Source organism: Erpetoichthys calabaricus, chromosome 10, assembly GCF_900747795.2.
Source record: "Erpetoichthys calabaricus chromosome 10, fErpCal1.3, whole genome shotgun sequence".
Taxonomy (NCBI): Eukaryota; Metazoa; Chordata; class Cladistia; order Polypteriformes; family Polypteridae; genus Erpetoichthys; species Erpetoichthys calabaricus.
Genome location: NC_041403.2, coordinates 42,087,170 through 42,111,754, shown reverse-complemented (window position 1 = coordinate 42,111,754; position 24,585 = coordinate 42,087,170). Strand labels below are relative to the sequence as shown.

Here is a 24,585-nt window from a genome sequence, read left to right as displayed (position 1 = left end):
CAGCTATTTGGTGAACGCTGGGTTACACAACACGACACATTACACCAAGTAATTTAAAATTTTGTGTCTGCCACATTAGTTTGTGTTAACAATGCATTACCCAAACTACTTCCATGGAGAATGACACTGCCACGTCTGGATGGTCAGTGGTGTGGTGGTATAGCAATTATCCTAGCCATGTTCCCATCTGTATGCCTAACAAAAAAGTGAGAAATTACACTAAATATGTGTGGTGGGTGCATGTGCAGTCCCTGTCTGCTTGGAAGATTCTCTAGTAATTAATTTGTGCAAGTGTGGCATGGTGGTGCAGTGCTTGGCGCTGCTGCCTCATGGATTAGGCAGGCTATGTTTGTTGTTTTTTGTGGAGTCTGCACTTGTTCCCATATCTGAGTGGGCTTCATCCCACTCTCTAAAGATATGAAGTTTCTATTAGGTAGTGAGTGAGTGATTGACAGGCTGTATATAGTGATAGATTATCTCACTCAGTCATTCTTTAGCCTGCTATATCCTAACACAGGGTCACGGGGGTCTGCTGGAGCCAATCCCAACCAGCACAGGGCGCAAGGCAGGAATAAATCCCAGGCAGGGCGCCAGCCCACCACAGTGCACACACACACAGACACACACCCACACACCAAGCCCACACTAGGGACAATTTAGGATTGCCAATGCACCTAACCTGCATGTCTTTGGACTGTGGGAGGAAACCGGACCACCCGGAGGAAACCCACACAGACATGGGGAGAACATGCAAACTCCACGCAGAGAGGACCTGGGAAGTGATCCCAGGTCTCCTTACTGCGAGGCATCAGCGCTACCACTGTGCCACCGTGCCGCCCAAAAAGATAGATAGATCTTCATATTTCTGGTGTCACGGCTGGAAATTGAAACAGAAATTCCTCACTCAATCTACTTTATTGTGGTGTCCCTGCTGTGGGTGTCTTCTTAATTGTTTTAATTAATCACCAGCACTGTCAAAGGAAAAAGAGATAATTAATTAAATGAGTAATCAAACATCATCCTACACTGGGTTCAGAGTAAATTTCCTGTAGTACACCCAAAAATTGATCCCTAAATAAATGTTCACAAAATGTATAAATGTTGTGAGGAGAAAAGAGGCTATACAGGGTGAAGTGTAGGGGTCCCCAGTGACAACCCTGTTTAAAGGTGACAACTCTAATTTGAAAAAGAAAAGAAAAGAAGGAATGAACTCCAAACACACACGGATGATTAACAATCATTTTCCCTCTGCAGCTCTGAGAAGATGCAACTTTTGCCCTCCTTCCTCTGAGACACCTTGCTCATTCCAGTCTGAACCATATAAAGGCTACAGTTCCTGGAACGTGGTGTCTCAGTCTTGACCCAAACCTCCTGCAGGATGGAGCTCCATACACAGATCCTTCACAAAGAGCTATCAGTGGCTTAGGACCTATATTGTTCTGTGTTTGTTCCATCTTCTACCCATATTTACTTTGAAGAAGTACTCAACTTTTCCATTGTGTGATCACGGGCAATCTTTTTTAAAGAACTCATTCATTCTCAGAAATATTTGTGAATTTCAACCATCTGTATTTTGACAAAGGCATATCGATCGATTAGATAGATAGATAGATAGATAGATAGATAGATAGATAGATAGATAGATAGATAGATAGATAGATAGATAGATAGATAGATAGATCTGTTTTCTCAATGGGTAATTTAGTTTACAAAAGCTCAAGAAATATATAAACATTATAACAACCAACAACAATAACTGCCCTCAAATGTATGAAATATTCCAAATGAACAATACAAAGAGATAGGAGAAAGATAAGAAAACAGCTGCAGTGAGGTTTTTATCAAGGCATATTGCCATAGGTAATAAAGGAGTGGCAGTAGTACTTCTTGACACACTTTCTCTGAATAATTTACTTAGTAAACATGTTCAGTTATGGTGTGTCATTGAGGGGATGCACAGCTTTGTTCATAATGGCCATTGGTTTTATTTTAATTCTCTCCTCTCCAAAAGGTCAGAAGTGCGTCGCTTAACTGTGTCGGCCCTTTTAATCAGTTTGTTGGTTCAGTGGGCTTCTCTTGAAGTGATGTTACTGGTTCAGCACACCACAGTGTAGGAAATCACACTGGTCATCACAAAGTTATCAGATATGTAAGGAACAAAGAGCCTGCACTGCCCTTTCTTATATGGCTCCTCTGTGTTCCAAGACCAATCCAGGCATTATAATTTGATCATTCCACAGTGGTGCTGTGTGAGAGATGGTGTGTGTCCTGTGATGACTGTTTCCTGATTTGAACTCAAAGCTACTCTAATAGGTTCTGATCCTACAAGTCCATGACTTGAATTAAGAGGGTCTTTTTGAGGTTTTGATAATTTGTGCATAAAAACTGCATACTCAGCACATGTTCAAATCAGACAGATCCAAGTCCAGAATTGCCTTATAAGTACTTAGAGGGTATGCTCAATTGAATTATTGTGAAAATGGCTCAGTTGATGGATGGACAGATACATGAAGATAATTAAGGTTTATTTTTAGTTACAGTGTACTTCTAAAGCTGAATTGGCACTCAAAATTGAAACATCTAATCAGGCATAAATGGTATTCCTGGATTTCTGTATGATATTTGGTAATATAAGCTGTACCGTTCCTGTTTACCTAATCTTTATTCTTTCTGTCTTTCTGTACTTCAGGGTGGAAGAGTTCTGAACTACAGTAATCCTGCCCTTCTGTTCCTTTTCTTGTTAACATTCACAGTAGCAACCATCATGCAATGCTTTCTAATGAGTATATTTTTCAATAAAGCCAACCTGGCAGCTGCTTGCAGTGGAATCATCTACTTCACGCTTTACCTGCCGCACATCCTGTGCTTTGCCTGGCAGGACCGCCTTACAAAGAACATCAAGATACTGGCTGTAAGCACTTTTCATGTTGTTTCATTCTTATGCTGTGTTGTCTAGAGGTCAAAAAAAGTACACTACCTCAGATCAGTTTATCCTGATTAAGCAATATTGAAAAATTCTGAAACTCTTAGCAAGTTGCTTTATCGTTTTCTTTCAGGCGTTTTGATTAAGTATTCTCAGTCAATGTTTTTATACATGTACAAGTGCGCTGTAAATTTGGACACTATTTCACAATCTTATGAGCCAGCACCGGCGACTCAACACGACACAGATAAGTGTGGGACACAAGTTCAAGGCACATACAATTCATTTTTTTCTTTTTCCTCATGGGAAATGCCTTCCCTGTTTCCCACAAGTCCCAGCACAATCTCACAAGCACAATACACAACTCTTCCTTCTGTTCCTACTTTCCTTCTTTTCTTTCTCCTCCACTCCTCTGGTCAAGCTTCATCTTCCTCCTCCTGAATCTGGCTCCCTGAGTAGTTGTTGCTTGTCCTTTTATTCTGCACCCAGAAGTGCTCCAGGTGATTGATAACCTAGTTTCCTGCGGCACTTCCGGGTGTGGCAGAAGAACTGCCTAAAAGGGCTCAGCAGTTCCTACTGCAGAACCCCCTGGCGGCGCCCATGGATCCCACCAGGACTGCACCAAACTCCAACTCCCATGGAGCCCTGAGGGAGTCTGAGGCACCACTGCAACCCAGGGGGGCTGCCATTTAGCGTCCCGGGGGAGGTAACTCTCTGGCCACGTTTGTTCTCCCACTCTTCCCAGCGTGGAGGCGTCTCGGAAGGACAAGGGCCCCGTCCGCATGCTACAATATATATTTATATACAGTATATTATACAGTAATCCCTCCTCCATCGCGGGGGTTGCGTTCCAGAGCCACCCGCGAAATAGGAAAATCCGCGAAGTAGAAACCATATGTTTATATGGTTATTTTTAGAATGTCATGCTTGGGTCACAGATTTGCGCAGAAACACAGGAGGTAATAGAGAGACAGGAACGTTATTCAAACACTGCAAACAAACATTTGTCTCTTTTTCAAAAGTTTAAACTGTGCTCCATGACAAGACAGAGATGACAGTTCTGTCTCACAATTAAAAGAATGCAAACATATCTTCCTTTTCAAAGGAGTGCAAAGCAAGCAGTCAAAAAAAAAATCAATAGGGCTTTTTGGCTTTTAAGTATGCGAAGCACCGCCGGTACAAAGCTGTTGAAGGCGGCAGCTCACACCCCCTCTGTCAGGAGCAGGAAGAGAGAGAGAGAGAGACAGATAAAAAAAATCACTACGTGCCCTTTGAGCTTTTAAGTATGGGAAGCTCCGTTCAGCATGTCCTTCAGGAAGCAGCTGCACACAGCCCCCCTGCTCACACCTCCCTACGTCAGCGCAAGAGAGAGAGAGAGAGAGAGAGAAAGTAAGTTGGGTAGCTTCTCAGCCATCTGCCAATAGCGTCCCTTGTATGAAATCAACTCGGCAAACCAACTGAGGAAGCATGTACCAGAAATTAAAAGACCTATTGTCCGCAGAAACCCGCGAAGCAGCGAAAAATCCGCGATATATATTTAAATATGCTTACATATAAAATCCGCGATGGAGTGAAGCCGCGAAAGGCGAAGCGCGATATAGCGAGGGATCACTGTATATACACTCATAGGACAAATCATTAGGTACACCTACAAGCCTGCTTATCAATGTAATTATCTAATGAGCCAATCATGTTCACCACCACAATGCATAAAAGTGCACATCAAACACCGGAATGGGGAAAAAAATGTGATCTCAGTGATTTTTCCCTTGACCATGATAGTTGGTGCCAGATGGGCTGGTCTGAGTATTTCTGTAACTGCTAATCTCCTTGGATTTTGTTGTAAAATGGTCTCTAGAGTTTAATGAGAATTGTGCAAACAACAAAGCCCATCAAGTGAGTGGAAATTCTACGGATGGAAACACCTTGTTGATGATATGAAGTCAAAGGACAATGGCCAGACTAGTTTGAGCTGACATAAAGGCTTTGGTAACTCAGATAAACAATTCGTACACATGTGGTGAGAAGAACAGCATCTCAGATTACACAACATGTGAAACCTTGAGGTAGATGGGCTACAACAGCAGAAGACCACATCAGGTTCCAATCCTGTCAGCTAAGAACAGAAAGCTAAGGGTGCAGCGGGCACAGGCTCACCAAAACCAGACAGCTGAAGGCTGGAAAAATGTAGCCTGGTCCGTTAAATATTGATTTCTGCTTAGGCACACTGAAGCTAGGGTCAGAATTTGATGCTAACAGCATAAAACCATGCACCCAACCTGCCTTTTGTCAACAGTCTAGGCTGGTGGTGGTGTAATGTTGTGGGGATGTTGTTTTGATACACTTTGGGCCTGTTAATACCAATCAATCATAGCTTGAATGGTCTGGCATATTTGAGTATTGTTTCTGACCATGCGCATCCCTTCATGGCCTCAATTTACCCATCTTCTAACGGCTACTTCCAACAAGATAATACACCATGTCACAAAGAAAGTCATCTCAAACTGGTTTCATGAATATGACAATGAGATCAGAGTTCTTCAGTCATCGGATCTGAATCTAATAGAACACCCCTATCATGTGGCAGAACGGGAGATTCTCAGCAGGGATGGGCAGCTGACAAAAATCGTGTGATTTGCAGTAATTGGGTGATGCAATCATGTCAGCTTGGACCAGAATATCAACTGAATGTTTCCAACACCATGTGGAATCCATGCCGTGAAAAGTTGTGGCTGTTTTGAGAGCAAAAGGAGGCCCTACCCAGTAATAGTGCAGTGTTCCTAAAATTTACTCAATGAGTATTTATATATCTATTGATTACCAACAAGGTAGAAACTGGTTGTAAAGCAGTGGCTGCCATATTTAAGATCTGAAGTATCTATCTATCTATCTATCTATCTATCTATCTATCTATCTATCTATCTATCTATCTATCTGTCTGTCTGTCTGTCTGTCTGTCTGTCTGTCTGTCTGTCTGTCTGTCTGTCTGTCTGTCTGTCTGTCTGTCTGTCTGTCTGTTGTGCAATTATTTGTGAAGTAGTAGGGATTAAACCTTGGTCATGGTCCTAATAAAAACTTTATGAACAAACTTGTTCTGGAAAATCAAAAATATTTAGGTAGTGGTAAATTAGGCAAAGTGACCTTCGGTCATGTGTTTATTATACAGGGTGACCCATGAAAAAGTGGCCCACCTCCACCGAGACGACTCCCGTTTCATCTGCTGCCAGATAGGTGGCTGCAGTCGTATTGCCTGCCTTGCTTCCTTGCTGTCTGACCCCTGGAAACCACTTTTGTGGTAGAAACACAACCATTGTTACTTCCAGCAAGATGGTGCGACTTGCCATTCTTCCTGCATATCTATGGCTAGTATTCAGGAGCATTTCCCTGATGAAAGGATTATTAGCAAGGGTTTATGGACACCACGATCGCCTGACTTAACAACGTGAGATTATTTCTTGTGGGGTCATTTAAAAGGCTCTTGTATGAGACAAATCCGCGGACTGTAAATGAACATTGAAAATGCGATACAGAGAATCAATCCTATGACGTTGCAATGAGTGTACATGAACATGCTGAAATGGGCACAGAGATGTATTGATGCAGAAGGAGATCACTTTCAGCATCTTCTGTAAATGTGAGTACCAAATTTGATCATTTTTCTCTTCACCACGTAATGCAGTCGTCTCGGTGGAGGTGGGCCACTTTTTCATGGGCCAACCTGTGGCAAAGTGAACCAAATAATATGACAGAATCAAAAGCATCAGAACCATCAAGCAAATTGTAGAAGGTGATTAAGTGATGAAGGAAATAATAAAAGAAAACAAGATGCTGAAGCACATAGACAAACAAGAAGTAATCTTGAATATAGCCTAATATGTTCTGGAAATTCAAAAAAATTTGCCACTTGAATGGTGACCAGAAAAGTTTATTGTAATAAACAATAGTCTCCACAAGTCCATCGATTGATTATGCCCAGGACAGTACATACATGATCAGAATTTGCTATCAAGTGTAGTATTGTGTTTATTGATCATCGAACATCAAACTTACTTACACATAAATAAAGGACAGCAAAGTGACCTGTGGCCATGTTTTTACGGCAAACTCATTTCAAAAAGCAAATGATAACCACCATAAAGGCAGAAAGAAAAAGAAGACCAGCAACATCTGCTGAGCATCAATGAGACAAATGTGAAAGAAAAGGCAAAAAGGATGCTGAACCTCACTAACAAGCAGGATGTAACCCTGAATATAGAGCAGTTGTGCAGGAGATTAACACAATGGCTCATAGGCATGCAAGGATACACACTTCAAGAACACTCCAGAGACAGAAATACATGGCAACAATCAAGAAGGTTGTCAAATATGCGAAACTTTCAGCAATAAGAAAGCATGTCTTTTAAGTCCTTATTTTGAGGTTTATTTGAAGGCCACTACTTGTTAAAGTTAGACCAGCGATGTGCTTTATCTCATGCTGAACATATCCATGTTGAAAACAAAAGAATGTGCCGCTAAAACAGGAAATTCCCACTTGCTCCAGATGAGCCACCAGAGGTAATAAAATACATTAAGACTTCACGAGGAACTGAAAAAAGTAACTAGAATGTATAAGACAGCTCCTTACCTTTAACTTTGTTTTTATTTGCATTTTAGTTTATGACTGAAGGTCTACATGTTTCACCATTATATATACTGTAAATACTGAAGCCATTCTTTGTCTGCAAGTCCAATTTAAAATAACGTAGATTATAATTTCTTGTTTGTGCCTTACTGTTCATTGCAGAGTCTACTATCTCCTGTTGCCTTTGGCTTCGGAACAGAGTATTTATCCCGCTATGAAGAACAGGGACTTGGATTACAGTGGGATAATATCCGTTCTAGTCCACTGGAAGGGGATAACTACAGTTTCTTCCTCTCCATCAGAATGATGATATTTGATGCCATTTTATATGGGGCTCTAGCATGGTATCTTGATAATGTTTTTCCAGGTGCGTACAAAAAAGTATTTATTTTCAAGATTTTGCCAAAAAGCAGAGAAATATAGTAATAATTTGACTCTATAAATGACATTAAATAAATTTTTGGACAGCTAAGTTTTCAATCATCTTTTTGTTTGTACTTCTGAAACCATTGTGTCTAATTAGTAAAAAAAATATATTATTTCTATGACCTTAATTTAGCTTAAACCGGTTTTAGCATTTAGTTTATTGCGTTTATGTATAACTTAATAAAATATTTCTATGCATTCCGCGAAGCAACTTCAGCAGCTTGGACCCTGCAAATTTTGGAATGAAACTCTTATTTAGGGCGGCACGGTGGCGCAGTGGGTAGCGCTGCTGCCTCACAGTTGGGAGACCTGGGGACCTGGGTTCGCTTCCCGGGTCCTCCCTGTGTGGAGTTTGCATGTTCTCCCCGTGTCTGCGTGGGTTTCCTCCGGGCGCTTCGGTTTCCTCCCACAGTCCAAAGACATGCAGGTTAGGTGGATTGGCGATTCTAAATTGGCCCTGGTGTGTGTTTGTGTGTGTCCTGCGGTGGGTTGGCACCCTGCCCAGGATTGGTTCCTACCTTGTGCCCTGTGTTGGCTGGGATTGGCTCCGGCAGACGCCCGTGACCCTGTGTTCGGATTCAGCGGGTTGGAAAATGGATGGATGGAACTCTTATTTAGTAGGCATTATCTGGGTAGTGGGCTTAAAAATGAGGGCATCTAAAGGTTTTTGCATCCCAATGGCCGCTTCATAGATTATTCTCTGATTTAATCTTGGATGGAAAATACAGACGGAAGTAGTAAGAATTTTGCCAATCTTAAATAAGGAATTGAGGAGTTTACTACTACTTAATATGCAGTAGACAGAAATCAAATTGCAGCAAAGTGTCAGAGTCCTATGCTTATGTGGCGCTTGTTCATTCTCCTCATGACTATGTGGTTTTCTCTTGAGCTTTGAGTTTAAATGCACAGGTCTGTGTCAGCTTTGCACATCTGGACACTTCCATTTTTCTCCCATTCTTCTTTGCCAACCTGCTCAAGCTCTGTCAAGTTTCATAGGGATTGTCAGTGAACAGGCTTTGTCAAGTCCAGACACATATTCTCAATTAAATTGAGATCTGTACTCTAATTTGGTCACATCAGGGTATTAAAACTGTTGTTTTGAAGCTGTTCCTGTGTAGCTTTTGGGTATATGCTTGGGGTCGCTGTCTTGCTGGAAAACAATTCTTCTCCCAAGGAGTAGGTCTCTTGCAGACAGCATCAGATTTTTTTGCAGGATTTCTGTGTATATTGCAGCATTCATTTTATCCTTACAAGCCTTGCAGGGCCTGCTGGAGAGAAGCATCCTCACAACATGATGCTCCCACCACCATTCAACACAGTGGAAATAGTATGTTTTTTGATAATCTGCAGCGTTTTGATTTCATCAAACGTGGCATTTAGTCTGATGGCCAACAAGCTTAGGTTTGGTCTCATCAGACCACAAAACCTTCATCCACCAAACTTCAGAGTCTCCCATGTGTCTTCTGGCAAACTCTCCGTGTTTTTCTGTTAACAGAGGTTTTCGCTTTGCAACTCTCCCATAAAGCCGTGACTGGGCTACAGCTGTGTGCAATTTCAGTCACTGTAGCTTGTAACTTCTTCACAGTTATCAGAGGTCTCTTGGTGGTCTCCCTCACTAGTCTTTTTCATGCACAATCACTCAGTTTTTATGGAGGAGTTACTCTAGACATATTTTCAACTGTACCATACTTTTAACATTTCTTGATGATGGATTTAACTGGACTCCAGGGGATATTCAGTGACTTGCATATTTTCTTGTCTCCGTCCCCGACTTGGGTTTTTCAATCACGTTTTTATTGAGTTGCTTGGAGTGTTCTGTTGTCTCCATTGTGTAGGGTTAGGTCACTATACTTCCTCACCACTTGTGGGACCTTCCAGATAAGGTGCAATTATAATACAGTCAAATGAGACCTCAGACAAATGATTCACATTGTACAAATTATGTGACTTCAAAAACCAATGGGCTGCAACACTAATAATTTATTTCAATCATATTAAAGGTTTGAATACATATTGTATTTGATCGATTGCATTGTGTTTTATTTTTGTAAGTAATTTAGACCACTTTGCAGAGATCTGTTTTCACTTTGGCATTAAAGAGTCTTTTTTGGTTGATCAGTGTCAAAAAAGCTAAATTGAATCCATTGTGATTGAACGGTGTACAGTGATCCCTCGTTATATCGCGCTTCGCCTTTCGCGGCTTCACTCCATCGCGGATTTTATATGTAAGCATATTTAAATATATATCGCGGATTTTTTACTGGTTCGCGGATTTCTGCGGATAATGGGTCTTTTAATTTCTGGTACATGCTTCCTCATTTGGTTTGCCCAGTTGATTTCATACAAGGGACGCTATTGGCAGATGGCTGAGAAGCTACCCAACTTACTTTCACTCTCTCTCTCTTGCGCTGACTGTCTCTGATCCTGACGTAGGGGGTGTGAGCAGGGGGGCTGTTCGCACACCTAGACGATACAGACGCTCGTCTAAAAATGCTGAAAGATTATCTTCACGTTGCTACCTTCTGTGTGCAGCTGCTTCGTGAAGCGACATGCTGCAAGGTGCTTCACATACTTAAAAGCTCAAAGGGCACCTATTGATTTTTGACTTTGTCTCTCTCTCTCTCTCTCTCTCTCTCTCTCTCTCTCTCTCTCCCTGCTCCTGACAGAGGGGGTGTGAGCTGCCACCTTCAAACCAATAAATCAATGGTGTAACCGGTAGGAGGCACCACCAAACCCTAAACCCCAGACCTAATAATGCCCATCACAGTCACAGGTTCAAATAATGATTTAAACCACCAGACATAATATAATATAGCACATCCAATATTCATACAAATCAATGAAACGCTTTCCTGTCCTTTTGTCTCCACTCGAGTGTTGCCCACTGACTCCTTTAAGGCAATCGGTTCCATTTATGCTAGACCTGCTAAGGCTTCCGGTGACCTGTCATGAAGTATGGGGAGCACTTCCAGGTTGTTTAGGAAGCAGAGCAATCCTTTACTGGCAGTGCCCCCATGTGGCACCCCAGAACTCCAACAGGGCTGCACTTCTGGAACTCCATTTCCCATGAACCCTTGTAGGTGTCTAAGCTGGGATGCCTACCGAAGACCACTGCCACCTAATATAGGGGATGTAACTGCTTTTGGGTTCCAGCTTTTGTTTACCCATCCCCTGGCACCTTCCATCTTGGCAAGAGGGCATGCTATTGTTCAGCCAGGTTGCCTTTCTGTCCTCAATGGCACTCACATCTCCAGTTATTTGGCAATATAATCCAGTAACAGACAAGGGTTTGTTTTTCTAATATATTGGCCATAACATAATAGTCAGCAGTATATCGATGTGTTGCTTTCTCTTATTATTTGCCAGTTTTCATTTAAAGATATGTGCATTCGGGGTGGCACGTGGCGCAGTGGGTAGCGCTGCTGCCTCGCAGTTAGGAGACCCGGGTTCGCTTCCCGGGTCCTCCCTGCGTGGAGTTTGCATGTTCTCCCCGTGTCTGCGTGGGTTTCCTCTGGGTACTCCGGTTTCCTCCCACAGCCCAAAGACATGCAGGTTAGGTGCATTGGCGATCCTAAATTGTCCCTAGTGTGTGCTTGGTGTGTGTGTGTGTGCCCTGCAGTGGGCTGGCACCCTGCCCAGGCTTTGTTTCCTGCCTTGCACCCTGTGTTGGCTGGGATTGGCTCCAGCAAACTCTCGTGACCCTGTAGTTAGGATATAGCGGGTTGGATAATGGATGGATGGATATGTGCATTCGTTCAAGTGTGTACATTGCGCCATGATTAAGCTGGTAATAAAAGTCCATGCTGAGGTTACCTTTTAGGTATGCTTTTTGGTTGTCAAAAGGAGAAGCTTATTGAGCAATTTTGTTTTGCCTGTTACAAGGCTTCATTAATCTAAGTTTATTATTCTGATTATATTCTGTCAGCTCTCTACTCACAAATAAATAATCTACCTCACTCTGCATGATCGCTCCTTGGACCATCTTACAAGCACAAAAATAATATGCAGTGTAGCCAAAGCAGACACTCCTTCACAGAGAAAAGAAAGACCCCGTAGCTTAGCGTAGCTAATGCATTAACTAGGTGGAGGAAAGCCAAAGTTTGTCAGCGTGTTGGTGACGGGACTGAATAAAGTGACTCCACTCTGTAACCTCATCTGTACTCGACTGTGAATTATAGCAGATATTTTCTTTCATTTTTAGGACAATATGGAATAGGAAAGCCTTGGTACTTTCCTGTTCAGCGTTCATACTGGAGAACAGTTGGAAATCCTGCACATGAAAAGCCAGCAAAGGGTGAGTAAGTGGGTTTAATTTACATATCTGTCCTATTGTGGACTTATAACTTGTAAAAAAGAAACAAAAACATATTTTATGAATGTCTGTTGGTCTCTAGAAGAAAAAATGGAAGAGAAAAATGAAAATGAAGAGAAAAATGGAAGAATCTCTGGAGCAGATGACAAAAAGGAACTAGAGAAAAAGATCTGCAAACACAAAGAAAGGCAAGAAAAATTGGAAAGAGAGAATGAAGAAAAGCAGCTGAAAAACCAGACTGAAGAAAATGGAGAAAGTCAAGATGGTAACTTAAATCCAGGTACATTATCAAATGTTTAATGTTTAATACTTTCTTCTGATTCATTCGTTGTTTTGTTTTAATAACTTTAACTTTATGACAGCCCTCTCTATGTTTATAGGATTATAGGGTCATTATTGTTTCATGCACAGAATGCAGTGAAATTCTCACTGGCATGTGCTGATCAGCATGCAATGCACCGTCCCTCTTTGATATCAGGATTAATGTGTGATGTGACATTTATTGTCTTACATGGATAAACAGAGTGAATAGTTCCAGAATTAGGCAATAATTTGCACACTGGGTTTCTTTTGTAATAATGTATAATTCTTTACAGTATATAATTATTTTTATTTAATATAGTAATAATTAATGGAAATGCCACCTACTCTGGAATTTGTTTTCACTTCAATAACATTTATTTTCCAACCAATCTTATTCTAATATCTTGTCACTTAGGCAGATGAAGAATACATGGCAGCATTAAGAGTCATGTTACAATTTTTTTAGTTTATTTTGACCCAAGTTGACATGAAATTCATCTTCTGCACTGTAGTTGACTGTTTATCTTAAATTTACAGTTTTCTCTCTTCTTCTAGTAGTGATTTCTTTCAGTTTTCATTCAAATACAGTTTTCTGAAGTAAGAGTCACTAAATTTCTTAATATCCTGCTCCATAAGCAGTCATCTTCAAAGCTGTAAAGTTAGCACTGTGATTTGTGGTCGTACTAAATACTCAACATCGTCAAAGAATTACATCATGAAAAACAAAACAGCAGGAATGACAGCGAAGTGTATGGGATAAAGGAGTTCTAGGAAAATGTGTTACATCTAATGTACAAAGAGTTTGAAAATGCCCTGCCAGAACCCATGGTTGATGAGCAATTTGAAGTACAGGAGTCGTCATCAAGTCAATGCTCTTGCCATCTGAAGGATGCTTGCATTGCCGCAAACAGCATAGTAGAAGTGTGCTTCTCAAGTCATTTCCATTATAAAAATGAAGAAAAGGCTAACAAAAGGGTATCTCAAAAAATACAAATGAAGGAAGTCCATCCATCCATCCATTGTCCAACCCGCTGAATCTGAACACAGGGTCATGGGGGTCTGCTGGAGCCAATCTCAGCCAACACAGGGCACAAGGCAGGAAACAATCCTGGGCAGGGTGCCAACCCACCGCAGGACACACACAAACACACACACACACCAAGCACACACTAGGGCCAATTTAGAATCGCCAATCCACCTAACCTGCATGTCTTTGGACTGTGGGAGGAAACCCACGCAGACACGGGGAGAACATGCAAACTCCACGCAGGGAGGACCCGGGAATCAAACCCAGGTCCTCAGATCTCCCAACTGCGAGGCAGCAGCGCTACCCACTGCGCCACCGTGCCGCCCCAAATGAAGGAAGTGTGAAATGCAATTGCTGTGATTACCAATGTAGCCAGAGCTAAAGTTAACAAATACAAAGAAATAATTAGCAAATTTAAAGAATTTAAATTAGAATAAAGAATTTTTTGCTTGTAATGATAATGGGGCTAATTCCTTAAATAAAATAGAAATCTCACAGTTTAATGTGCTATATACAGTACTGAGGAGCTGAATAAACAACTGAGGCTTTTGGAAATCCAAGATGGTATACATTTTTTACAGACTGGGAAAGCCAGCCGACTATCCAGCAGACTTCTAATGTTAGACATGTTTAAAGAAGCCAGATGAAATATTACATTAACTTTTTGGCATTGTAATAACAAAAATGTGACGATTTTTGGCTTAAGTTACTGTTTCCAAAAAAGAATGAAAGCCACTTAGAGTGTGAATCCTACAGACCAATTTTTCTGCTGATCATCAATGTCAAGATCCTGGTAAATGTTTCAGACATCACTATCATACCTTCAATGATTGTTAAGTGTAATATATAATTCCTAGGATCTGAGCTTTGCTCATAAATTGTACAGATCTCTTCATATTTCTGGTGTCACGGCTGGAAATTGAAACAGAAATTCCTCACTCAATCTACTTTATTGGGGTGTCCCTGCTGTGGGTGTCTTCTTAATTGTTTTAATTAATCACCAGCACTGTCAAAGGAAAAAGAGATAATTAATTAAATGAGTAATCAAACATCATCCTACACTGGGTTCAGAGTAAACTTCCTGTAGTACACCCAAAAATTGATCCCTAAATAAATGTTCACAAAATGCATAAATGTTGTGAGGAGAAAAGAGGCTATACAGGGTGAAGTGTAGGGGTCCCCAGTGACAACCCTGTTTAAAGGTGACAACTCTAATTTGAAAAAGAAAAGAAAAGAAGGAATGAACTCCAAACACACACGGATGATTAACAATCATTTTCCCTCTGCAGCTCTGAGAAGATGCAACTTTTGCCCTCCTTCCTCTGAGACACCTTGCTCATTCCAGTCTGAACCATATAAAGGCTACAGTTCCTGGAACGTGGTGTCTCAGTCTTGACCCAAACCTCCTGCAGGATGGAGCTCCATAGACAAATCCTTTACAAAGAGCTATTTGTGAATTTCCCATTGGGATTAATAAAGTATCTATCTATCTATCTATCTATCTATCTATCTATCTATCTATCTATCTATCTATCTATCTATCTATCTATCTATCTATCTATCTATCTATCTATCTATCTATCTATCTATCTATCTATCTATCTATCTATCTATCTATCTATCTATCTATCTATCTATCTATCTATCTATCTATCTATCTATCTATCTATCTATCAGTGGCTTAGGACCTGTATTGTTGTGTGTTTGTTCCATCTTCCACCCATATTTACTTTGAAGAAGTACTCAACTTTTCCATTGTGTGATCACGGGCAATCTTTTTTAAAGAACTCATTCATTCTCAGAAATATTTGTGAATTTCAACCATCTTTATTTTGACAAAGGCATATCGATAGATTAGATAGATAGATAGATAGATAGATAGATAGATAGATAGATAGATAGATAGATAGATAGATAGATAGATAGATAGATAGATAGATAGATAGATAGATAGATAGATAGATAGATAGATAGATAGATAGATAGATAGATAGATAGATACTTTATTAACAGCCATTTCTGTTATATTTCTGCTTAATTTTTAACTTTGGGCCACAACATTGCAAATACCAATCTCATCTCACTTACCCCCACTTCCTCTTGCCAAAATACAACAATTGCATATTGGAACAAAAGTTCCAGATAAAAAGCCCCTAAAACATATAAGGAAACTGCCATACCCATGCTAATTCTTGTGGATGAAAAAGGCACACTGACAACAGGCAGATAATATTTCTTTAGTTCTCTTTATTATTCATCTGGAGTCACAGTAAGTAGAGATTCAAAGAGCATAACTTATTGCCGCAAAGCTCAATTTGAACCCTGATCAAAAGTCAGGAGGGGTTTTTTATACTTCAGCATCTCATGATTAATAAGACAGAAAAACATCCTTATCATCTAAGTAGAGTTAAACAATATGTCTGTTGAGCTAAGCATTATCTGTGTTCTCAAAGCTAAGCACAGGAGAGACGCCTTTGCATAAACTACATGTACTTTCTGCAGCCTTGTGACCTTGTCCCTGAGACATTCACTCTGAGAAAGGGAAAACAAGAAACAGCTTAGATTTTATTCATGTGGACACTATTTCTCCTGAATCCTGGAATAACATATTTTTGTTAGTTCATAAGCCAAAGCGTCTCTCACTGGCAAGTTACAAAATAGTTATTATAAAAATTCTAATTTACTAAACACACAAAATACATGGTGCTGAGGAGAACATTCTTCTTCTACATTCTTTACAGAATATGAACATCAGAGGCTTAAAGTGACTAAATTCATGATTCCAATAATCTTGAGGAAATCAGATCTTATGTGCTACGAATTGTAAGACTTCAAATTCTGTTGAGCATACAGTACTTTTTAGATAAATACAGCTGTTGAATTAGGTTAATGGAATCTTGGGACACAATTGGCAAATTGTTGACTTTAGAAAATTTCTAACAGATATCAGTATTTTTTATGAACATGACATTCACAGGTTGTGGTCATTTCAAAATATTTCTTCACAGTGTGAACAATTAAAGTCTCCATTTCAGAACTACATGGGTTAGACTGCTTCATTATTGTTAGATAAATAGCTAGCTGCTTGAGATAATTAAAATGTATGGATTATGTACAGCAGACATGAAAAATAATGAGACAAAGGCAGAATAGCTGATTGAGATAGGAGAAGACTGTAGTGTGGGTGCAATAACCTTTGGTGGTGTAATTTGTTCTTGGCAGAGATGTTCTATTTTGATTTAAAGCATGCTTTAATATTTTTTCTGCATTCCCAGGTAGTACCATTAATGTAATGAGTTGATTATTCATCAGGAATTTAATGTCACCCAGCTAGATGACAAGGCAAATGAGGCCCAGGCAATTCTGCTATTGAATTAAATCTACGCCTAAAGCTGTCGACAAATAAATGAATTTCAGGAAGTGTTGTGAGCGTTTAAGAGTGCAACTTTGTCTATATAGGCAATATGGGGACAATTGAAATACATTAATCCTGATGCGGGTTGTGTAATTTAGGTGTGTCATGCATTCTTTTTTTATTTTTAATCCTTGGAAGTATGCTTGGAGACATTTACAGGGGCGTTCAATATACAATTTTGAAAGCAAAGAAAAAACAAATTAAATGTGCTTAATTGTTGAGCAGTTGATATCTCAGGTTGCTGTAGGCCTTTTAATAAAAAAATGTCCTGGGTTGTGTTATATCAGTATTTCAAGATTTTTTATTTTTATTGTTACATTAAATTCTTTCACTGCAGTTGCAAGGAGGGAAAGTATACAATAGTGCATGGCAAAATATACAGAAAACAGAAAGGACATAAATAATGAGAAAGGCAGATGTTAAGTAGTGCAATATTTATAATATGCAAATATTAAATAAATGTAACAAGCACCAACAGTACAGTATGAGAGTTTCAGTGCAATATGTGAATTTCAGACAGTGAGGACAGGTAATTATTTATAACCTGTGGTGATAAAAGAGAACACAAACTATATAAAAAGATTTGGGATAGCCACCCCTTATACTTGGAACAAATATTTGGCAAAAAACAGGTCTTTACAGACTGGTGTCCAAAACAGAACTGTGAAACAAAATGAAAATGGCGGTTATATAGGTGAGCCAGAGGAGGTGACGTCAGAATGGACGGAACAGGAAGTGACATCAGAATGGCCGGAAGCAGAAGTGATTTTGCTAGACCCAAGCTGGATTTCTTTTGTCTGGTCTGCAGAGGAAAGAGAGGAAGGATGATGCCCACTCAAGCCCTTTAGCCTCCTCCCATTCACATGTGTGACAGAACTTGAGATGGGATGTATAACAAGGAATGCACTGATATCGGTTACCAGAGGGCCGAGCTTAAAGGAATACTCCACCAAAATGATATTTTTTTTAATATGTTACTTTCCCCATGCACTTTGTAGTGATAGATGAGAAAATATGTAATCTGTTTTGTCGTAGAAAATACATAAGGGAGATTCTCATAAATGAGATAAATACATGACTAACTCTAGACAGTGGAAAATGTTGTGAAAAACATCCATGTAAAACAAATATTTGACATAACTCTTGTTGCTTAATCCACATGTCTTTTATCCATTTGTTAGCTGAACATGTACAAAATGTAATGTATACATTTTCGCTAAAATATTCTTAAATGAGTACTTCTGCAAATCTCAGCTCATGCAAAAACAGTAAACTTAATGACTTTTGGGAGGGACTTTTAGACTGTTGGTCAAGAGTCCTGTCTTCAGTTTAAAAAATCTCTCCCATGAGTTTTTGAGTTTCCAGTTGACATTCAGGCTGCTAATTCAGGAAGTAACTATTTAACAACATTTTAGCAAAAATGCATTCCTTTAACGTTTTGAACTAGTGACTGCATAAATGACATGTGGTTTATGTGGCATGAGTAACGATTTTTATTTTAACATGGACATCTTTCACAGTGTTTGCCAATGTCTATTGTGGGTCACCTATCAGTCCTATTAATGAGAGTCTCTCTTATGTATTTTCTCCAAGATAACATGAGATTAAAAAGTTTTCTCAGAACCAGTGCAAAGTTCATGGGGTAAGCCATTGAGATATGACATGTGGGTCGGCCCCTCGCTACCAGGTCCTTCCGAGGAGTTTCTTATAAAAAAAATGTTTTGGGTCGAATTATTGCTTTAAAAGAGTTGATGAGCTAGATGGCTTGCATCTGACATAACAGTGGATGGTAGAAACAGTCTGTGGCTGATGCTGATCTGCTCCGATGATTTTAGAGGTAACTTAAACAATTCTCTGAAGTAGTTTTTGATCTTGGGACATCAGGTTCCCACAGTCATGCAACTTGTCAGAGTATTAAAGGTTAGGGTTGCCAGATTAGAAAATTAGAAATACGGGCACTCTTAAAATCTCTGTCAATATTACTATATATATAAATTTATATATGCCCCCTACACACCCAGACCAATATATTATATAAAAGTAGAGACATAAGTTAAAAACATAAAGCAATGGTTTTAATGGGTTATGAGGAAAACAAAAGTAAAATCATTTGAAAATTATTTACTGAAAGTGCAATTACATACACCACACTTTGTTGACACTGTGTACAGTATTGCAATGCTGATACAGAACTGCACGGCTGGAGCGCAAAACGGTAAGAGCGTCGCTGTCCTCTGCCAACCATAGCAACTGAACAAGTTGCAAACAGGCAGCAAACACTAGTTACCTTGTTACATTTGGGTTATTGTCATCAAGAGAATCTGAGAAAAGAAAGTATAATTACTTATAAAGTTACAACTAAGTACCGTAAGAAGGTAGTAAAAATATATTTTTATTACGAAATTTGAAAATGAACTAAATACGGGACATTTGGGTGCCCCTGAAAGGTCAGTACTGGACAGGGGACAAAATTATCAAATATGGGACATGTCTCGTATATATGGGACGTCTGGCAACCCTATTAAAGGTTCACCAGTGATTTAATTCCTTTCTCAAAACTCTTTATTCGCTTCAGGAAGAAAAGCCTCTGCTGTGCCATCCTGAGGTTGTAGGCTGTGTGGAAAAGCAATGAGAGGGATTTGGTGAGGTGGACTTCCAAGAATCTGAAGCTATGGAATGCCTCAATAGGAGAATTATTCATGTAAAGTGGAGTGTGAATGACTTTGCTTTTCCTAAAGTCTGCATTAGTTGTCTTTGCCTTTTCGATTTTCAGGAAGAGAGTTTTGTCACAGTACGACATAAACATTTTCTGAACTTCTATCCTGTAAGCAATCTTATCATCATTTCTAATGAGGACAATCAAGGTGGTATCACCCACAAACTTGAGGCTGTTACTCTCTTATTTTGCACAAAATCATAGGTAAGGAAGGTGCAGAGCAATGGGCTGAGACATCAGCCTTGTAGGATGTCAGTGTTGGAAACCACAATACCTGTTTTCAGATTTCAATGTCTGGAGCCTGATTGTTAGGAAGTCTGATATCTATCTTCAAATGGAACTGCTCAGGCTGAGAACTCTAAGCTCTAGCAGCAGATTAAATGGCATAATGGTGTGAAAAACAGATCTGTAGATGTTTCCTAACATAGATATTTTCCTTTTCCAGCTGTGTCAGAGCAATGCACAGGGCAAGGGATATGGGAACATTCACAGATCTGTCTTGCCGGTATGCAAACTGTAATCAAACTAATGTTTGATTAATGTACAGCATGATCAATATTTCCAGTCATTTATTCACTGTGGTGGGCCAGTGGTCATTAAGGCAGAACAGAACAGATGTTTTTGGTACACAAACCTTTGCAGTTTTCTTAAAACACAACAGGACCGTGGTCACATTTGTGACAACTGGATGGCACATGGCTTAATGACTTGCCATGTGATTCCTTATGGTGTGTACTTTATTTTAGACTAACATTAACAAGAGTTTAGTGATCTTTAGCTATCAAGTGACAGATGAAAAGTGCTTACTAGAATTAGATGGTAAGGGAGTGTTTACTTCCTCCATAAGTAGTATATAAAAAAGTGTTGGAACGAAATTGAAATTTCAACAGATTTAGACATTATAGTCAGTGTGTGGATAGTATTTCTGTAGCATAAGTAACTTGTGGAAAGGTCCAAAGAAATCAGCCAAATCAGTCACTTTTAATACAGGCCTAAAATACTAGAACTTTATTGAGTTTGAACCATATTTGGCCACTTAATCTTTAGAACAGTTGGCTTCCAGATCTCAATCAACACATTTTGAGATGTTGTCAACTATTTCTCAGTCTGATATCATGTACATTTTTTTACTGAAAAAAGTTTCAGACAATGTTAGCAGGGGTCAAAAATATACACAATATTTGCTTTGAAACTATTTTGAAAACCTATTTGAGGAATGAAAGAAATCATCAACTTGATGACTAGAAGACCTCAACTGTAAAGATGGCAACACCCTATTTGTTTCCAATCTTCTAAATTTGACTGATGTCTATACAGTATTTACTTCTGTGAAGTGAGCACTGATGCTGAATTTACTAATTATGAATCTGAACCGTTGATGTGCAGCCATTGAGATGTGATGTGGGTCAGCCCTCGCTGCTGGGTCCTTCCGAGGAGCCTCTTAAACCCTTTACCACATGTAATGTAATCAAGGGATGAGCCTAGCAAATGAGGACACGCATGCACATAGCAAGGGGTAGATATGAAAAAATGCCTTGGTGCTTTTATTAAAACCATCAAAAAAACAAAAAGTGTCCAAAACAGTGCAGATCTTCAGTCAAAATATAAATAATCCAATAAAACAGTGAAAAACCATGAGTTTAAAAGCAAAACTTAAAATGAGAATAAAAATCAACAGTCATCGGGTCAATATGCCTTCTACTCAGATAAGCCCAGCACAATGCACTCTTCATCTCCCCAGCTCACCCATTATTCTCTCAGCTGGTGGAGACTTTAGCAGCCGTGGTCCTCACCAACCTGACTCCCATCTTGGCTGCCACAAGTGGCATCAGCTAGACCGCTCAGGGTCGATTGTCCTCCTGTCTTCCTTCTTACAGCCCTGGCATACCTAAGATCACTGGGGTAGGACTCCACTCTGATTCTTCCCACTCCACAACAATAAATCAGTGAAGACAATCCACCCCCAGAGTGACAATCCTTCAATCCATTGTGAGAACATTCACTGTGCTGAGTTTCACACCCTGACTGTTTTTCTCACGGTTCTGCTTCTGTCTTTCACTTCTCCCCTTCTGTCCCATGCAGGCTCCTCTTATACTAATGCTCCTAACAGCACACAGGTGCAAACGCACCACATCCTCCGAGGAATTAATGAGGCACCTGCCTGACGTGTTCACTCACACACGTCTTCGTGATCAGGCAGGCGTCCCCCAGCCAACCACAGAGCAAAGCGCACTCACGTGCGATTAGAGCCTGCACTCTTGCACGGCGCGATTATTTTTTTAAATTCAGCACAGCGCCACAGGCCACTTATCACATGAGAGTGAGCTAATAATGGAGGAGGTTGTGTGACGGTTATTATTGTGTGACAAATATTATTTCTCAGTGTGTTGGAGGACATGGGCAGAAGTGCTTGCCTCCACCTTTTAGTTTAGTTTTAGTTTAGTTAGGTCTGGTGGAGTTAGTAAACCTTTCATTTGTTCCTTTTTTGTTGCTGGTGTTTGTTTTGTGTGTGTGTGTGTGTTTTTTATTTCCTATTTATTCCATACGAATGTTCTTATTTTCTGTGAAACCAACATAGAAACAAAACAATGAAAAAGTGATGAGTTTTCCCTTGCATTACATACAGTAGCTCTGGCACATACAGCCTACCTATGTTTAAAGTAATATTTAAAAGATTATTGTGATACTAGAATTTATCAAGAAAACACCCCTCCAACTGTGCTTTATATGCTCATCATTTACCAGTTTTGATGTTTTATCATGAAGACAGGAGGAAACAAATCATTTTTTGATCTTTTTCTAGAGATACATTTATTATTTCAGTTCAGCACCCTATTCATCATGCTGTAGCAGTAGGCAAATAAAAAAGCGATGAAGCCTTTGATCATTGAACACATAACTAATCAAATAAACCATGGGTGTGCACTGCAGTAGAAAATAATTAGAGGTAGAAAAGAAAACAAATGTTTTGTTGTCAACATATTTTATTGTTTGGGTCTTACTGAGCCCATAAATAACATTATATGTGAGCAGATTTCAGCTCTGATTGCTGCTTCCAGCTTCTTTGATTTTGCCTGTGAGCTTCTTTTCTGTCTTTTAATATCTCATCAGCTAGAAAAGTGTTATACACCAGAATTTTTCACTTTGGCTTTTTTCATATTTCTTGTGTTCTTCACAGCTAACCCTTTTTTTGAAACTGACCCCTTGGGCCTAGTAGTAGGTGTGTCAGTTCAGAATTTAGTGAAGAGCTTCCGCGGTGCCAGCCGGCCAGCAGTGGACGGCCTGAACATCACCTTCTATGAAGGGCAGATCACATCTTTCTTAGGACACAATGGAGCTGGAAAAACAACAACTATGTAAGTCTAATGGTTAGAACCATGCAGAATATTTATACTGATCTGAAAGTGATGGTTAATTGTATCACAAGGGTATGATAGGGAAATGTGAAAAAAACATTTAAACTTGTAAAAATACAAGAAAATTGTTTCAAAGTCTTACCTTATTTCCTAACTATTGTGCAGAGAAATTTTTAAAAATAAGAAACTTATTAATTTTTCATTTAAAATGAAAATGAAAATATAGTGCCTATAAAAATATTCCACCCCTTACCAGTATTATACCACATTTAATCATGTTGGACTTGCATAGTTTTTTTTGACACTCATCAACATTGAAACAGTCTTTAATGTGAAGGTGGAGACAGATCTCTCCAAAGTGGTCTAAATTAATTACAAATATACAATACCAAATGACTGACTGTATAAGTATTCACCCCCTTCAAGTCTGAATTTAGTTGATGCACCTTTGTCAGCCATGACAGCCTTCAGTCTGTGTGCATAGGCCTGTGTCAGCTATGAACATCCAGGCACTGCCATTTTCCCCATTCTTCTTTGCTCAAGCTCTGTCAGGCTGCGTGGAGGTCATGAGTCAACAGTCTTTTTCAAGTCCAGGCACAAATTCATAGTTGGACTCAGACTCGGCCAGTCCAGGACATTAACATTGTTATGTTTAATCCATTCTTGTGTAGCTGTGGCTTAATGTTTGGGGTTGTTGTGTTGATGGAAACTGTGTCTTCTACCAAGGTGCAGATTTTTTGCAGACTGCATCAGGTTTTCCACCAGGATTTCCCTGCATTTTGCTGTATTCACTTCTCCCTCTACCTTCACAAGCCTCCAAGTGTCTGCTGCAGAGAAGCAGCCCCATAGCATGATTCTGCCACCACCCTGTTTCACAGTGGTGATGGTGTGTTTCTGATATTGTGCAGTGTTTGGCTTACAGCAAACACTGAATTTAATCTGAGAGGCAAATAACTCCATTTTGGTCTCATCTGACCATAGAACCTTCTTCCAGTTGACTTCTCCCATGTGTTTTCTGGCAAACTCTAGCTGAGATATCATGTATTTTTTTATTAATGGCTTTATCTTTGATGTTTTCCCATAACGTTGCAATTGGTAAAGCACACAGGTAACAGCTGTTGTCTGCACAGCCTCCTCGGTCTCAGCCACTGGAGGTTGTAACTTTTTCAGAGTTGTCATAAGTGTCTTGGTGGCCTCCCTAACTAGTCTTCTTCTTGTACGATTATTCAGTTTTTGTAGATGGCCTGCTCTAGTCTCATTTAATGCTGTGCCATACTCTTTCCATTTCTTAAAGACCAATTTAACTGGACTTCAAGCGATATTCAGTGACTTGGATATTTTCTTGGAATTGCTTGGAGTGTTCTTTGGTCTTCATTGTGTAAGTTAGGCCACCATAGTGACTCACCACAAGTTGGCCCTTCCATTTAAGGTGCATTTATACTGCAATCATTGGAAAGCCCAGACAGGTGATCTCCATTGCACTCTT

At 39.7% G+C, this 24,585-nt stretch overlaps 1 protein-coding gene across 2 annotated transcripts in view; it reads left to right on the top strand.

Annotated features, from left to right (window-relative positions):
• The window catches only part of abca4b (ATP-binding cassette, sub-family A (ABC1), member 4b), a 325,020-nt gene that overhangs the window by 167,899 nt on the left and 132,536 nt on the right, over positions 1–24,585 (top strand). For both annotated transcript variants that reach the window (XM_051933275.1, XM_051933274.1), the window contains exons 16-20: positions 2,690–2,911; positions 7,707–7,911; positions 12,172–12,264; positions 12,365–12,547; positions 22,922–23,099. In XM_051933275.1, coding sequence (XP_051789235.1) covers positions 2,690–2,911; positions 7,707–7,911; positions 12,172–12,264; positions 12,365–12,547; positions 22,922–23,099 — 881 coding nt within the window. The remainder of the gene's footprint in view (positions 1–2,689; positions 2,912–7,706; positions 7,912–12,171; positions 12,265–12,364; positions 12,548–22,921; positions 23,100–24,585) is intronic.